The sequence below is a fragment of the Dromiciops gliroides genome, chromosome 4 (assembly GCF_019393635.1).
Source record: "Dromiciops gliroides isolate mDroGli1 chromosome 4, mDroGli1.pri, whole genome shotgun sequence".
NCBI lineage: Eukaryota > Metazoa > Chordata > Mammalia > Microbiotheria > Microbiotheriidae > Dromiciops > Dromiciops gliroides.
Window position 1 is genome coordinate 66034291 of NC_057864.1, and position 17482 is coordinate 66051772.

Genomic DNA, 17482 nt, shown 5'->3' on the forward strand with positions numbered 1-17482 from the left:
TAGTGTCTGAGGCCAGATTTGAACTCAGATCCTCCTGAATCCAGGGCTGGTGCTTTATCCATTGTGCCACCTAGCTGCCCCGATCAGGTGACTTCTTAGGAAAGGTAGCTGAAGAGGGTGCACATGGCAGGAAGCTCAGGATTTTAAGGATGAGAAGTGGAAGAGCATTCCAAATGTCCACACCTTGGATAGCCTGTTCAGAGGCACAGAGCAGGCAGTGTGATGAGCTTAGGGAGTAGTTAGTGGCTGTCATCTAGAATCATGGGAAAGGAACCTAATGGGAGATGGGGCAGCAAAGGTTGATGGAAGCTAAATTTCACAAGGCTTTAAAGAATGAGTGTAGGTGTTTGTACTTTATGCTAGAGACAGTAGGGGTGTACTGCAGATCTGAGCAGGGGCGTGACATGGTCAAGCCTATGTTTGAGGAATATTGACTTGTATCCTAGTTGCACAGTGGCTGGATTAGAGAAGGGAAGAAATAAACCAGGGATACTAAGTTAGGAAGCTGTTACCTAGGGAAAGATGACAAGGACCTGAATTAGAAAGAGGTTGGGTGTGAGAGGGATTGTGGAAGTAGAATTGATAAGATATGGGGTCTGAGGTAGTGGAAAGAGTCAAGGACCACATTGTGATTGTGAACCTGCGAGATGGGAAAGATGATTGTTAATGAAAAGAGGGGCATTTGGATGAAGAAAGGGATTTTCCTAAGGGAAAAAGAATGACTTCGAAAATTTGAGTTCCAAGTTAAGAAGTTCAGGAGGCTGTTGGTGATTAAGGGTTGTACGTAATGAGAAAGCTTATGACTGAGTAGATGCATTTGGAATGCCTCTGCATGAATACTATAATTGAACTCTTGGGAGCTAGTCAGATTATTGAAAGGGAGTATAGGGTGAGAAGAGGACTGAGATGTGGGGAACACCTATGATTGATTGGTGGGAGGTGAATAATGATATAACGAGGCAGACTAAAGTGTGGTCAGATGGTAAGAGTAGACAGATGTGGATCCCCTTCATTGCAGGTCTTAATAGTTCCTTTGGAACTTGAGTTCTTTTTAGTCATTTGACAGTCAATCGATAGACATTTATTAAATGTCTACCCTACAATTAAACAGTTTAACTTTACTCAGACCCCTCTCAGATCCTTTCCCAGTCCTTCTGACCTTCCAAGCCGTTCTTGGTTAGAAGATGATTTCAGCACATTTTTCTGTGCGTTTTGCTGCTCCAGGCATTGTCTTATCGCATTATTTGGATAATTTTTAATTGCATTACTTTTTGGAGTGATCATGTCATGAGTTCGAGAGCTCACTGCCTTTCCTCCGCCATCTTGGCTCCTGATCCTTTCCCATTGTGTCCTGTAACATTGCCTTATGCTTTAGGAAGCCCCAGCCCTGGATTACCCACACACCTGCCTCCTCCTATTCACAGGCCACTGAACAGTGTTGGAGGATATCTTGGAATCATGTTTACTGTATGCATACACATTTGTGTTATTTAATTCCAACTGTGTCATGGCCTGCAGCACTGAAATTCTTTTCCCTTTCCCTTGCTCCTCTATACATAACCAGTTCTCCTACATCCTTAAAAAACCCTTTTCTTCACTTGACCCCATCATCCCTTCAAGCTGTCATGCTATATCTCTTGTTTCTGTTTCAGCCAAACGCATAGAAAAAGCTGTTTATGTTCATTGCTTCCTCTTCCTCTCTATTCATTTCTCACATTTTGCCACTTTGACTCTCAGCTAGTCACTCACTGAAATTGCTCTCTCCAAAGAGCAATCATTGGCCTGTGAATTGTCAAGTAGAATATCCATTTTTTCAGTCCCCTACTTTCTTTCTTTTTTTTTTTTTTTTGAGGCAATTGTGGTTAAGTGACTTGCCCAGGGTCACACAGCTAGTAAGTGTTAAGTGTCTGAGGCTGGATTTGAACTCAGGTCCTTCTGAATCCAGGGCCGGTGCTCTATCCACTGAGCCACCTAGCTGCCCCCAGTCCCCTACTGTCTTGACCACTGTCAGTACTTTCTCCTCTCTGTGTGTTTTTGATGTCAGTCTTTCTTGGCTCTCCTCTACTTGTCTGTACGCTCCACCTCTCATTTTCCTTGGCTGGATTGTCATTTTTTTTCCTTGCCCCTAATTGTACTTCAGGGCTGTATCTTGTCTTCTCTTTTTTTTCTCTATGTCCTCTCTCTGGGTGAATTTGTCATCTCCTATTGATTTACATATGATTTCTCCGCAGATGACATAGAGACAGTGACAGTATAGAATCTTGTGTACATGCTAGGGAGCACGATACGGATAATGATTTGACAAAGGAGTTGGAGAAGAAATAGATGAGAACTTGAAGGGAGCAGTCTCAGGAAAATTTAGAAAGGAAAAGTAGAATCAAATTTTGTAGGTAGGTCAAGAAAAGATAAGTACTGAGAAATGACTATCATCTGACAATTAGACATCACTGATAACTTGAGAGAGTTTTAGTTGGGTGATGAGGTAGGAAGCCTGATTGGAAACAATTGAAGAGTGAGAGGAGTGGAAGTGGAGTCACTGAGTTTATACAGCTTTTTCAAGGAATTTGCAGAGAAAGGTAGGACAATTGGAGGGATAGTAGGGTTGGGTGAAGGATTTTTTTTAAGGATGAAGGAAATTTGGGCATGAGTTGAAAGTGGTAGAGAAGAAGGTGGTCTTCCTTCCTTGCCTCATTCCCTTTCTCCACGTATTTTTAAAATCTGAGTTAGTCATTTTCCTCTGAACCTATATAGATCTCTTTAAACTGCTCTTACTTTTTCCCCTCATCAGGATCATATCTTTTTTTTTTTTTTAACTTTCAATCTTGAGCATTTCCAATCCTTCTTGCAGAGACACCCAACCCCTATAGAATTTTAGGTCTTGAGATGTTGGCCACCTTTCCCCTGAACCCTTTGACATCTGGCCTCACCAAATCTGCTGTGCACATCAGGCTGAGCCTTTTTGTTCTATGATTTCCCCGTGCCAAACTCTAAGCTGGATTGTCCATTTACTTCCAAGGTTTCTAAATCTCTTTGCTGTTTTGTTTTCATGCTCAATAGATAGAGTCTTGAGTCTCATGTGAGATCTCTGTTATTTTTAGCATTGTAAGTGGTAGGAGAGACCTTGAGATAGGAAGGCTAATTTGCAGACTGCTGCATCAGACCAGGTGGGAAATGATGAGGATCTGAACCTGAGTTGTGGTATTACAGCTGCAGCAGCAAGAAGCCATGAAGAGTTTTGACATAATTACATTTGTTTTCAATTTGACCCGGTAATAATCTTTGAGAAAACAAAACTGAACCTGACCAGTTCTCATAAGGATTGGTCACTAGTACAAGCTCAACTCATCAATTCAGATATTAGTTTACTTTGTGTATATTTTGCTTACACAGTTAGAGATTCCCTTGCACATTAGGACCAGAATAAACTCTTTCATCTGTAATAAAAGAAAAGAAAACATGGGCTCCTCCCCACCCCTAGACCTGCATAGGTAACAAAATATTGAGAATTTCTTCTGTAATTTAAAGAAGTGCATTAGAACTAGTGCAGTGAAGCTGCAGAACCAGCTTTTGGGATTATATGAAACATTTTTGTGATTATATGATGACAATTCTAGTATCAGACTTTTCCATTTTACTACGGACTGCAGTTTGTTTTTTAATGATGGAAGAAAAGAGACACCCCTTTTTTCCAATTACTAGTCTATGATGCTAGCTTGGGTAAGAAGAAGATAGCTTTTTGTGACTCTTGATTAAGGAATTAGTCATTTTACTAATAAAAAATGAACTCGCTTTACACCAACATTTAAAAAATCCTGAAATAGTTCTCCATAATACTGTATCTTCCTGCTTTGTGGGTGTGAATTCTCACAACTTTCTGGCTAAAGGGAAAGACTGTAAATAATATCATGGTTTCTTAAATGAAGAAGATAATGCTTATAGAAATTGAGTAGCCTTTGTAAGGACACACATTAGTATGGATGAACCTGACTGAAACAGAATTTAGGCATCCTGTCTGTTCAGCACCATCTTTTTTTGGGGGGGGGGGGTTGGAGGGGTGAGAATCTCACAATTTCTGATATAAAATGATTTTTTGGTCTCATTTGACAAAATCAAACCTTGTATCACTTATTTTTATTTTTTACAAATTCATCCCTTTCTTAGGCATGTACAAAAATAACTTTCTATCAAGGGAAAATAGGGCTATTCCCTGGTTAATATGAATATAAGCTGTATGGTGATATAAATTTAGATTATGATTTGAAATAGGCGTAACTTTATGGCATTTAATATTCACATCCTTGTTTAACACTGTTAGTCTCAACAAACATTTATTAAGTACCAATTTTGTTGAAAGTACTAGGTATTAGGAGAGATGAACAGTTTAATAAGAATCAGTCCTGATCTCATAGAACTTGCTGTCTTGTAGGGACAGTACTAGAACATATAGAGAAATAACCATAACATAAAACTAGAACATGATAAATGAATAAGTGATAGCCCCTCTGGTCTTCACTTTGCCCTGGTCCCATCTTTTCACTTGTGGGCCCCATAGTTTAAGAAGGATTTTTTTCTTTTGGATGGGGCAATGAGGGTTAAGTGACTTGCTCAGGGTCACACAGCTACTAAGTGTCAAGTGTTTGAGGCCAGATGTGAACTCAGGTCCTCCTGAATCCAGGACTGGTGCTTTATCCATTGATGCCTAGCTGCCCCAAGAAGGATTTTTATAAGCTGCATAGCAACCGAGAGAGGAGAAAAACCCGGGTTGGGGAGACCTTTGGGGCCTTGTTGTAGAGGATCAGTTGAAGGAACTGGGCACATTTATCTTATAGGAGAGGAGACTGTGAGGAGCATATGGCATCTGTCTCCAGGTATTTGGAAAGCTATCATTTGGAAGAGGCATTAGATTTGTTTGATTAGGTGTCAAAGAGCAGACTTCGCAGCCTTGGGTGGAAGTTGCAAAGAGGTACATTTAGACTTGATGTTAGGAGAATCTTCCTGATAACTGGAGTGGCCCAGAATTGGAATGGTCTATTATGGGCAGTGATGAGTTCTCCACTGAAGGTGGATGACCACAGACTGGTTGGGCATGTTTTAGTGGGGTACCACTACAACTGTTGATTGGGCTAGCTGACCGACAAGTTCCTTTCAAGCTTATGACTTCTGAGAGGTATTGATAAAATGTGTCATGGGGTCCAAGGAAAGAAAGGCCTTAAAAAATCTGGGGGAATAAAATGAGCAGATAACAGTGTTGTATTCAAGGCTATCTTCCCTTAAGGTTTCCTCGGAGACATGAATACACCACATGCAGTTGTTTATAAATATTTATGCTGATTTTATCTTCTCCTGGTTTCTCCTCTATGAGATATAATCCCATTTAGTGTTGGGAAGCTATAGGATTTTTTACTCTTTAGCTTTAAGATTGAGTGAAGTAGGGGGCAGCTAGGTGGCGCAGTGGATAAAGCACCGGCCCTGGATTCAGAAGGACCTGAGTTCAAATTCAGACTCAGACATTTAACACTTACTAGCTGTGTGACCCTGGGCAAGTCACTTAACCCTCATTGCCCCACCAAAAACAAACAAACAAACAAAAAAAGATTTAGTGAAGTAGCAGTACAAGGTACCCTTTGGATGGGTCTTCTCCCTTGCACCATAACTCCCTTAGATGCTTTCCTGCCTTCTTAGTCTAGCCAAATATTTCAGTCAATTAGTAAGCATTTTTAAGCACCCACTATGCACTAGGTACATAGGTCCTGAGGATACACTTACAAAAAATTAAAATGGTCTTCACTTACAAGGAACCAGCAAAGCCCACCTTAGGTCCCTTCTTCATGAGGCCTTGGTCTACTAGATCCTGTATTGTAAAATGTTAGATAGCCAAGGCCTTAGATACTATGTGTTTATTATTTTAATTTTTTTCCGGGGCAATGAGGGTTAAGTGACTTACCCAGGGTCATGCAGCTAGTAAGTGTCAAGTGTCTGAGGCCGGATTTGAACTCAGGTCCTTCTGAATCCAGTGCTGGTGCTTTACCCACTGTGCCACCTACCTGCCCCGCTACTATGTGTTTACCCACACCCCAGCTGTCCCTTTATATGAAGCAGTGAGTTGTAATGGACAGAGCAGTGCCTTTGGAGTCAGTAGGTTTAGACTCAGCCCTACTTCCTGTAATGTACTAGCTGTGGTGCCATGGAAAAGGACAATTGGTTTAAGCTGTACTATTGGGGATACTACTACTTAAATGATCCATTTTACAGAATTATTAAGGGGAAGGGTTCTGTAAACATGAAAACATTATATATGGTGAGCTACCATTATTTTACAGCTTAAGAAATGGGTCCAAAGGGTCTCAGACCACACTCATTTCTCCATTTTCTCAACCAGTTGATATTTATTCCGTCTTCCAACTACCTTTGACATTTAATCACATAGCATCTTGTTACCTGTTTCCTCCATGGTTGTTGCCTTCCTGCAGAGAATGCAAGTTCATCGAACATAAGAAATTATTTTAAAAATTTTGTTTGGATCTCTCATAGGTCTAGGCACTGACTAGACATTCAGTGAGTGAGTGCTGAATCATATTAAGTACATTTTTCTTCCCTTGGCTGTGTACTGTTTGTACCCTGACCCACTGTTTTGTGTGGTGAAATGTTTAATGTTTGGTGACATGACTTGTGACCACAAATCCTATTTTAAACTCTAGATAAAAGGGTGTTCATGACTGTAGCCGTGGATATGGTCGTCACTGAGGTGGTGGAGCCGGTCCGCTTCTTGTTAGAGACGTTGGTGCGTGTGTATCCCGCCAATGAGCGCTTCTGGTACTTCAGCAGAAAGACTTTCACTGAGACTTTCTTTATGAAGCTCAAACAGGTGGGATCATCTTTTTCTTCACAAAGGAAAATCTCTTTTCTTTTTCCACACAGTTGTTCTGAGGAAAGGTTCTTTGAATCCTAGTGGCCAAGTAAGCAATAATAGTCATTGTGAATGAATTTGAAAGAATTAAAGGCATCAGTATAATGTTTGGAACTTTGACTTAGGCATGTATGAAGGTATTAATGACTTCTTAATTAGTTTGTTCTTCAGTGATGCACACTGAACACCTGAAGGTGTTGTTATTGGGATTACTTCTACTCTTCCCTCCCCACGAGGAAAGGGAAGGGAAGGGAAGGCTAAAGAATAGAAAGGAAGAGAATAAGCATTTATGAATCAGCTACAGTGTGCTGGGCATGGAACTAAGCACTTCCTAATTATCTCATTCGATCCTTACAACAACCTTGCAAGGTAAGTGCTGTTATTATCCTTTTACATTTGAGGAAACAGAGGCAGACAGAGTGACTCACCCACAGTCACACAGCTAAAAAGTGTGAGGCCAGATTTGAATTCAGATCTTTCACTGTACCACCTAGTTGCCTGTTTGCATCCCACAAGGATACCCTCATGACCAAAATGAAATATCTTTAAGGAACATTAGTCAATATTATGCAAATGAAGTATTTGCAATTTACAGTATGGGATTAAATGTCTCTTAATAAAAAGTATAGTGTTTCTATGACAATATGGCTTAAAAAAATACCATTTTCATTTTAAATATGTCTTAGTGGGAAAAGTACCTTTTTTTCCCCCCCTTATTAGCAGTCAGGAAGATTGGAGATTGAATATTATTCAGTAGAAGAAACTTGTGGCCATTTAGTAAAGACGTATAATCCACCTAACTAAATTTCTCTTAGAAGCTGTTGTTGTTGGAACTCCCACTCTCCCATGTTTAAAAATGATAGTTGCTTCAGCCTACGAGAGGAGGCTGAATATAGTGTGACTGGAGAAAATACCAACGGAGTGAACAAATGGTGGAAATCAAGTACCAATTTTAATATTAAAAATGATCTTCATCATGACTCAATTAAATCTAATTTGCTAGATGCTTCATTCGAAATAGTCCTGTTATTTCCCAAAATTATTAGAGCTGCGATGTGACTCAGCTTTTCTTACAGCTTGTACTACATCCCACAGGATATTCTAATGAGGACTCAAAAAGCAATGTTTAGCTCTGGAGTGTGTGCAGGGTGTCTCTTAGAACTTGGATTTCAGTTCTTTTTTCATTGGAAACTAAACTGTTTGAACAACAAAACCTCCTTCTGTCTGGATGGACAGAAGTTTTCTTCCAAGGTGATATAAATACAAGCAGAAAGAATGACAGTACTTGACCTCAAGGAGTTTCCATTCTAATTGGGGAAGATAGCACATACAAGGAAGCTGAAAAACAGAGGTGAGGGGAAGAGATGAAGAAGGTGCTTCCCCAGGGGCTGGCCAAGGAAAGTCCAGAGGACCAGGAGTACAGCCTGGAGAGGAATGAAGCCACAGCTAGTCCGGGCATCCTGCCTCTGAAACAGCCAGTCTGAGGGAGAGACTGCGGGGGCAGAGATGTGTCCAGGGGTGGAGTGAGCTTCTATATTAAAGAGGTTTCTGGGGCAGCTAGATGGCGCAGTGGTTAAAGCACCGGCCCTGGATTCAGGAGGACCTGAGTTCAAATCCAGCCTCAGACACTTGACACTTACTAGCTGTGTGACCCTGGGCAAGTCACTTAACCCCCATTGCCTGCAAAAACAAACAAAACAAAACAAAAAAAAAGAGGTTTCTGTGGCATTGTAGACTGTCTGGGTAGTTGCTAGTGTGGCCAGAAAGGGCAGTTATTCTTCCAGAGTGAGCATTTATGTGGCACTTCAAAGTTTGTAAAGCGCTTTACATGATGTTTAATCCTCACAGCAACGCAAGGAGGTGAAAGTATTATCTTCATTTACATTTGAGGAACCTGAGGCTGAAAGAGGTTGAGTTATTTCTTGGGGTCATATGGCTAGTAAATGTTTGAGGCAGGATTCAAACTCAGGTCTTTCTGACTCCAGGTCAACTCTTTTGTCTAGCCACTGTGCTACCCAGTTGCCTGTGCTTAAAAAATTGTTCAGAGATGTGTGAATCCCTCCTGCTAGCTTCCTGAGAAATAGACAAATGGTTATAATAGTTTATCTGACCTTTTGTCTAGATTTTATGTAGAAGATTTTTGTTATGGAATTTTGTGCTCTTATTTTATTTAAAGCATCCTATGATTAGGGACATATGCCCCATGTTAGTAATTCAGCATGTTTAAATATTACATGAAAAGGTCATCTGTGAATCAAAGGGATTAAATTTGAAAGTGTTCAACTATGCTAAATAGACAGTCTGGTTCAAATGAATCTTAAATGTGAGATGATAGCTTCTAGCTTGAATAGTTTAATGTTGAGTAGTAGTCATGCTCATTAGATGTTGAAACATAAAGGGAAATTCTTGGGAAAATTTTAAAAGTGACTTGGTTGACCATCTCACTGTTTAAAGAAAAAAAAACAGCCTAAATCAGTGAGCAAGTGCTTCATTCTATTGTGGATGAATAATTTATTTTTGGAGGGGTCATTACTGGTTTTGTTGCAAGCTATAAATAAAGAAATATTCTTTCCAGAAATACATTTATTGGTGTGAGTATGCATGCATTTGTGGTTAAGAGCAATCATAATGGAAGTCCCTTTTTCAGCTTTTTTTCCCCCAAAGCTTTCTGTTGGTGAAGGATAGATTTGTAGTGTATTCTTATTTATTTATTTTTTGTCAGGGCAATGAGGGTTAAGTGACTTGCCCAGGGTCACACAGCTAGTACGTGTCAAGTGTCTGAATTCGGATTTGAACCCAGGTCCTCCTGAATCCAGGGCCGGTGCTTTAACCACTGCGCCACCTAGCTGCCCCTGTAGTATATTCTTGATTGAATGTTACACAGTGTTAGGGGTTTGGGGTTTTTTTTGAGAGTAGTGATCTCCAAATACTACCATATTCTCCTTCCCCAGTTATTCCCCAGTATTTTCCCACTTTGCCTCCTCCCAAGGGCTGTTCAGGCTCCCAATTCTTTGCTTTTTGTACTAGCTGTTGATCCCTCAAGATGGATTTTGGAGGTGAAAGGGACCTTAGAGATCATCTAGTTGAACACCCTTATCTTACAACTGAAACCAAAGTCTGGGGAGATGAAATGACTTATCCACTGTCACAGAGATGGTCCATAGCAAAGCCAGGACTTGGATGGAAGTCCTCTGCATTCAACACTCTTTCCTCTTCACAAGATCACTTGTCCTTCCTTAAGATAGCCTTTGAAAGGAAAAAGTACCCTCCAAGAGGCAACTAAAGCAGCTGTGATGAGCATTCTGCATTCCGCGGAGTCACTGGGACCTTTATTTACCACTCTCTTATTGGGCCTCTATTAGCCCCTTCTCTGAATATCCTGGGTTTGTAATCTTGGACACAATTCTGTAGCTTTCCCCGTTCCCTTTCCTGTTTCTTTTGAGATGTATTCACCTAAGTAGGGCAACGAGAAGACTTCACCTAGACCTACCCTGTCTCTCTCTCTCCTACGTTTGCTCCTAAATGGACGGCTTCCTCCTTGCAGGCTCTCTTCTGTTCCCTACCAGCGCCTCTCTTGCTGTTCACTTCCCATTTGCTTTTCTTTCTCCTATTCTGAACTTCCAACCCTGTGCCAGAGCCCCTATTCCAGAAGAGTAAATTTTATCACTTTGCTGCTTTATCAGCTTAGGCATCCCTTGGAATTTGGGAGCTAAGTAGCACAGTGGATAGACCACTGGCCTTGGAGTCAGGTGGACCTGATTTCAAATCTTGCCTTAGACTTTCATAGCTGCGTGACCCTGGGCAAGCTAATTAACCTCCAACTGCCTCAGTGTCCTTATTTGTAGAATGGGGAAAATAACAGTGTATCTTCCCCCCTGCCCCCTGCCCAGGTTGTTGTAAGATCAAATGAGATAATATTTGTAAAGTGATTCGCAAACTTTAAAGCCATATGCAAAGGCAGGTTTCCCTCCTCCTGTTCTCCCTTCTCTACTTTAGGCTCCCCTGTCTCTGTGGACAGTGACTTTTAACTTCTTCCCACCTCCCGGTAACTGGCTTTGCTTTTTATAGGATCAAGAGAGTGACACCTGAGTCTTTAAAGCAAAATTGACCTACTTTGTTTTTTAGTAATTGTGGCCCTGATGATGGATGTCAGAGTTATCATTATCAGTGTTTATCGGAGCATGATGTCTGAGTAGCAAATCCTTGACTTGAAGCAAACAGGACATAGATGGATTGATTAGTCTATTTTTAGTGGTACCCATTCATATTTGGTATACCACTCGGCAAGGGGTAGAGGCCAAAGCCTGGCAACTGTGATTAGCTATGTCCTCCCAAAGTTGCTGCTATTGCTTGTGTTGTCAGACATTATTTTGTAATAGGTACTACAGATAGTAGAGAATCGAATACTTTTTTATTCCCTGTGTTCAAGCAACGTCAGATTTAATTTGAAAAATAAGCCTTTTTTCCTTTGGTTATACTAGTGTGGACTTACATTTTTTTTTTCCTTATAAAGGAGAAAATACAGTCTACTTTCATAATAGCTAAAAGAAAGTGTGAAAGTTTGGGAATGTCCCCCTGCAACAAATGTGTTATGCTTTGGTTGTCACCACAAATGGATTTTTATAGTGGAACGGAAGAACCCAAGAATAAGATTTCTATTACAAATAGTTATTACTATAGATCACAATGGCGCTAGATACAGCCACTCTGATACAACTCTATGAGCGCTGATTTGGTGAACTATGATTACTTTTCTTTTTTTATTACTGAAAATGCACTTTTCATGTACTCTGTTATCCATAGAGCTTTATGATAAGTACTGTGTTAAGAGATGCTGACAGTGAGCTGTCTGAAATATGGCCTTTTATGGTAATCCAATTATATAGCAATGATCCAGCATTCCATTGGTGGTCTTTAGCCTGTAAGGCACTGGTTACAAATTCAGGTCTCACCATGTTTTTATTTAAGTTATTCTACACTGTGATGGAACCGTTTGTCCTAATTCCCATTCTAGTAAAAGGTAGCTAAGTAGCACAGTAGCCAGAATGTTGGATCTGGGGTCAAAAATGCTAGATTCAAATCTGGTTTTAGACCCTTACAAGCTGTGTGATCCCAGGCAAGTCACTCAACTTCCTTAAACTTCAGTTTTCTCATCTATAAAATAAGGATAATAATAACACCTATCTCCCAGAGTTGTTGTAAAGATTAAATAAAACAACTAACATAAAGTACTTTGTGAATCATAATGTACTACATAGTTGCTATTTATAATAATAATTATTATTATGCAATTATTATTATTATATAATGCCTTAGGAAGCAGAGTTGATTTCAGGCTGTAGGTCTTTAGTGTCTTTTGGTCCCTTTTTTAAAAAATGTTCTTTATTCTCCCAGAGATGTGATTGCTGGTAGTATTGCCAATATTGGAATTTACCTCCTACAGAGATCTTCAGAATTATACATTCCTTTGGCAGATAATAGAAACATTTGTAGTAGAACAACAAGAATAAATAGAAAATGACTAATGATAAGAGAGAAATGTAAAGCCTGCTTATAGAATTTCTCATATATCTCTGAATCAATCCCATTAAGATAGTAACAATACATGATAGGTACTTTACACATCTATATCTTAATTATCTTATATATGACTTTAATCAGGAAATCTTCAGACTTAGTTTTGCCATTTATGAGCTGTGTGACTTGCCAGGCTACCACATGCTGCTGCTCTCTCTCTCAAACTAGAATTGAGGAGTGGGTTAGATATAGGTCTTGTTTGGAGACAAAGCAGCATGTGTCATAGTGTGACAGATAGATGGTTGAATGAACAGTGCTGAATTGGAATTGTTTGGAAAATTGCAGATTTTTAATAAGGAAGCTCTACTTTTTCCTATTTTTGCAGCTGGTTTAAAAAAATCAGATATATTTTGCATGAAGGCTGACGAGCATTCCTTTTGCAAAGTTGTAAAAGAGAACCTTTAAAAGCTCACAAACAAGGTGGAATTTAATCCTTCAATATAAGGACATTTGATCTTATAGAACAAACCTGTCAAATAGAAATTGGGGCCCACCGAACTGTTTATCAAGATCCCTGTGGGCCATATATTGACTCAGTTTTAAGATGTAATGTTATCTATGTTTTATTGCATTTTAAATTAATTTTATTAAATATTTCCCAATTTATTTTAATCTGGTTCAGGCTCTACTCAGGAGTGGCTATGGGCTATATTTGAGACCTCAGTTGTAGAGTATCAACAAAACAAAAAACCAGTGGATTGACCATTGTCTAAAAAAAGAAATGTGGTAAGCTATGTACTTGGGAAAAGCCACTGTTGAAATTTAGTGATGGAAAATCTATCTCTTATTCCCAGAGATCTGTAGGATATGCTGAGGATACAGATCTCTGGGCATCCAGATTTTAAGAAAATATAAGTTTTTAACCAAGTTTTTTTTTGTCTTTAATTTGTTTTGCAAAGATGTATATTTATTTTGGCCTGAGAAAATATAGTAACTAAATCTATAGGTCCAGGGAATAAATGTTCTTACATGGAATTAATTCCCCCAAATCTATTTCACAGGAGAAACTTGATTTCCAGCTATTTCTATAGTTAAACTTTTGAGATGCCCATTTATCTTTAAATTAAAAATTCTGTATTCTCTCATAATGAGGGAAAATGGCATTTTTGATTTGGTCCTTCTTTATAAAAGTAGATTATCTTTTTTCTTTTTTTTTGCCTAAATTTATAGAAAGAACCCAGAGGACAGCTAAGTTATTTCAAAATAAGATTAGAAACATGAAGAACACAATTCTGCCTATGAGTTCAATACTTTATAATGTAGCTCTTCAGAGGTGATATCTCATTAACTGTTGTTTCATCCTTAGGAGTCTTTAAGGATTGCACAAATCTCAAAAAATAATTTAAAACAGTTTTTGGATGAGTGTTATAGTTGAAGGTTTTGGTTAAAAAATGGCTCATTTATCAAAACTATAATTGAGTCAGAAGCATTTTAAGCAATGAAATGCCGTTCTGGGGGTGGTTCTTACGTTTTTGCTTATTTTGGGGAAGTCTGATGATGCAAAGGACAACTTGATTTTTTAATAGCTGCCTAAAGAATTAAGATAACAGCATTTAGAAGTGTAAAAGACCTAGGAAATCATTGGTAGTAAAGGAAAAAGTGTCTTGTAACACTTAGTTCTATACCAATCATGTTCAACATGATTGACAGCATTAGCAGCTTAATTTGGAAGTCAACTGTTCATATTAAGAAAGTTGGTATATTTCCAGTACAGATCAGCAGTCTTCAAGATAAAGAACATCTTATTATTAGTACTGCTAAGATGTTCCAGAGTAAAGCTCTAATGTAGTGATGGAATTTGGGGAAGAAATAGAATTTCAACTTTTGTAGATTTTATCAAACAATTATAAGTCAGTTCAATGTAATGCCTACTTTGGTGCAAGGCATCGTGCTAGAAGCTGGGATGTAGTAGACCCAAAGAATGATATCATCTCTGCTTTCTAGGAATTTATATGACATTTGCATAGATAAATATGTTGTAATGGGAGCAGATGGAAAAAACGCCTTTGAACTGATAAGATTGGGAAAATCTTTATGGTGAAAGTGTCAGTGGAGTCGACCCTTTGAAAGAAGGGAAGAGGATTCTGAAAGGCATAGATGAGCAGAGAGTCTATTCCAAGGATGGAGGATGCCAAGAAAGAGTGTCGAATTTGAGCAACATCTGGTAATTCTTTTTGCTTAAAGCAGAGCAAGGAGAGGAATTAGACATAAGAGTAGGTCAGAACGAGATAAAAGAGAACCAGAATGGAGCGACGAGTCAGGGAAGGATCAATTTAGTTTTGAACTTGTTGCCTTTGAGGACCCAGAGGAATAGCCAGCTAGAGATTTCAGTAGGCAGCTGGAAATGTAGGGCTGGAACTCGAGGGATTAGAGTTGAATATATAGATTTGGGAGTTATCTGCTGAAGTATAATAATTGAACCTTTAGATGTGGGTAAGATTGCCAAAGGAGAGGAGAAAGAGAGCATGGGAAAAGGAGCCCCTCACTTGAGGGGCCAGAGAACAATAGAATCATCACTAAAGGCCAAGGGAAACCTTTCAGACAGATGGAAGGAGAACCCGGAGAGATCAGTCATGTAAAAGAAGCGATGAAAGAATTTTTAGAAGGTACATGGAATGCTGCAGAAAGATCTGTGTGGATGAGGAATGAAAAAAGTCCTATTTAGTTTATAATTTAATAAGATCCAGTTGAATACTATGGGGGTCAGGGATGGGGATGCTAGGTCAAAGGAGCTGAAAGATGAATGAGTGTTAAGGAAGGAGTTTGGTAATGAAAGAAGGGAGGGTTAGGTCTAGGACAATCACCTAAGTGGATGATGGGGTGTGAAGAAGACCCTTTAAGGGTCGGTGAGACCTGAGAGCATGTTTATAGGTAGGCAGTAGATAACTAGCCAATAAGATTGATGGGGCAAATTCCAAAAGTAGGGGGAATCTATGTGTATAGAGAGGACTAGGGAGAATAAAGGATGGATGATGATTAAGAGAGGTTTTTGACATGTGAAGAAGATGAAGGAGCCTTAATCTCAGGAGAGGATGAAATGAGTTCATTTGGGAGAGAGTAGTACAAGTTAAGTGAGGGGTTTGGAACAGCTGCTGGGCAGAGGATGGGAGGAGTAAGATAGAGATAAAAGGATTACTGTAGAGCAAGAAAGACTTAGTACTAAGTTTGTAGTGGAGCCAACTTATAAGATTTTGTAGCTTTCTCCACCAACAATCTGGGTCTCTACAAGAGGAACAAAGAAGGTGATTGGTAGAGGTGACTCAGGGTTGAGGATTAGCAAGGAATGAAGAGCAAGAGGACTAGGGGGTCAGGAATTCAAGGTCATGCTGAATTTGTATGCAGGCATTGTGACATAGTATAGATTGAGTGCTAGACTTAGAACCTGGAAAACCAGGCTTTCACCTTGTACAAATCACTTAATCTCTGATAAGCAGTTTCCTTATCTGTAAAATGGGGATAATAATAGCACCTTCTGAATGGAATCCAGCCTCAGCCCCTTGCTAGCTGTGTGACCCTGGGCAAGTCACTTAACCCTGTTTTCCTCAGTTCCTCATCTGTAAAATGCGCTGGAGAAGGAAATGGCAAACCACTCCAGTATCTTTGCCAAGAAAACCCCAAATGGGGTCATGAAGAGTCAGATGTGACTGAAATGATGAAATGACCAAAATAGCACCTACCTTATAGGGATTATTGTGCAGATCAAATGAGATTTGCAAACCGTAAAGTGCCATATAATTGTAAATTGTTATTATTGTTATCATGACATTTTTTAAAAAAGAGGCAATCAGGGTTAAAGGATTTGCCCAGGGTCTTAGAGCTAGTGAGTGTCTGAGGTTGGATTTGAACTCAGGTCCTCCTGACTCCAAGGCCTTGCTCTATCCACTGAGCAATCTAGCTGCCCCTAGGCAGCAGTTTTGAAAAAGATCTACACGTGCTAGAGGACTGAAATTTCATTTTGAGTTAACAGTATGGTATGGTCGCCAGAAAAGCTAGTCCAGTCCTCAGCCGCTGCATTAAGCTTTCAGGGTTAGCAAGGTATCCTCCTCCAGATACCACCTGGAATGTTCTGTTCAGTCCTGGGAACTCAGAGAGTATTCAGAGGAGGGCAGGCAGGTTAGTGAAGAGCCTTGAGCCATCGTCCCCTGGAGATCTGCCAAGAGAACTCGGGATGCTTAGCTTGGAGAAGACTCGGGGGGAGGCTCTGGTTGGCTGTCTTCAGTTCGTTGAAGGCCTGTTATGAAGAGGATGCATTAGTCTTGCTATGTTCATAACTGCAAGGCTGAGCTAGGAGCAGCCACAATTTAAGCTTGATGGGTGTCTGTCTGAAAGTGGAACGGGCTGCCCTGGAGAAACTCCACACCCACTTAATGCATGGCTTGGGCTGCCCAGCCTCTGTGGTCCTTTCTGATGCTGTGATGCTGTGGTCTTTCTCACTTGATCCTTTAGTGCAGCGGTTCTAAATGTTTCTAAAATGGACTGTCTTGGCTTTCCTTTAAAGCCTATGGACTCCTCAGAATAATGGCCATTGCTTACTTTTGTAATTGCAGGAACTACTAAATTTCACTCAGAGGTTAGTGAAAATAAAGATGCAATCCCCCACCATTCTAGTGCACAGCCCCATAGAAATCTATTTATGGACTCCTTACGGCGTGTGTGAACCCCAGCTTAAGTAGCCCTGTTGTAGTGAAACCTTGGGTCTTCATTTCCTCATCTGTAAAATTAGGATGTTGGATCAGATAATTTTTAAGGGCCTTTCAGCTCTAAGTCACCTAGATGGCATGATGGATAGAGTATTAGATTTGGAGTCAGGAAGATCTGAGTTCAAATGTGGTATCTGACTCTTTCTGGCTGTGTGACCCATTGCAAGTCACATTGACCTCTGTCTCAGTTTCTTTATCTGTAAAATGGGAATAATAATAATAATAATATGATCTATCTTCCATGGTTGTTGTGAGAATCAAATGAGATAATATTTCTAAGGTGCTTTTCAAACCTTAA

General features: G+C 39.8%; 1 protein-coding gene across 1 annotated transcript in view; it reads left to right on the forward strand.

Moving 5' to 3' along the window:
• RABGAP1L (RAB GTPase activating protein 1 like) overlaps positions 1 to 17482 on the forward strand; it is a 668700-nt gene that overhangs the window by 114797 nt on the left and 536421 nt on the right. The window contains 1 exon segment of the mRNA XM_044004805.1: positions 6699 to 6865. Within this exon segment, the coding sequence (XP_043860740.1) occupies positions 6699 to 6865 (167 nt within the window).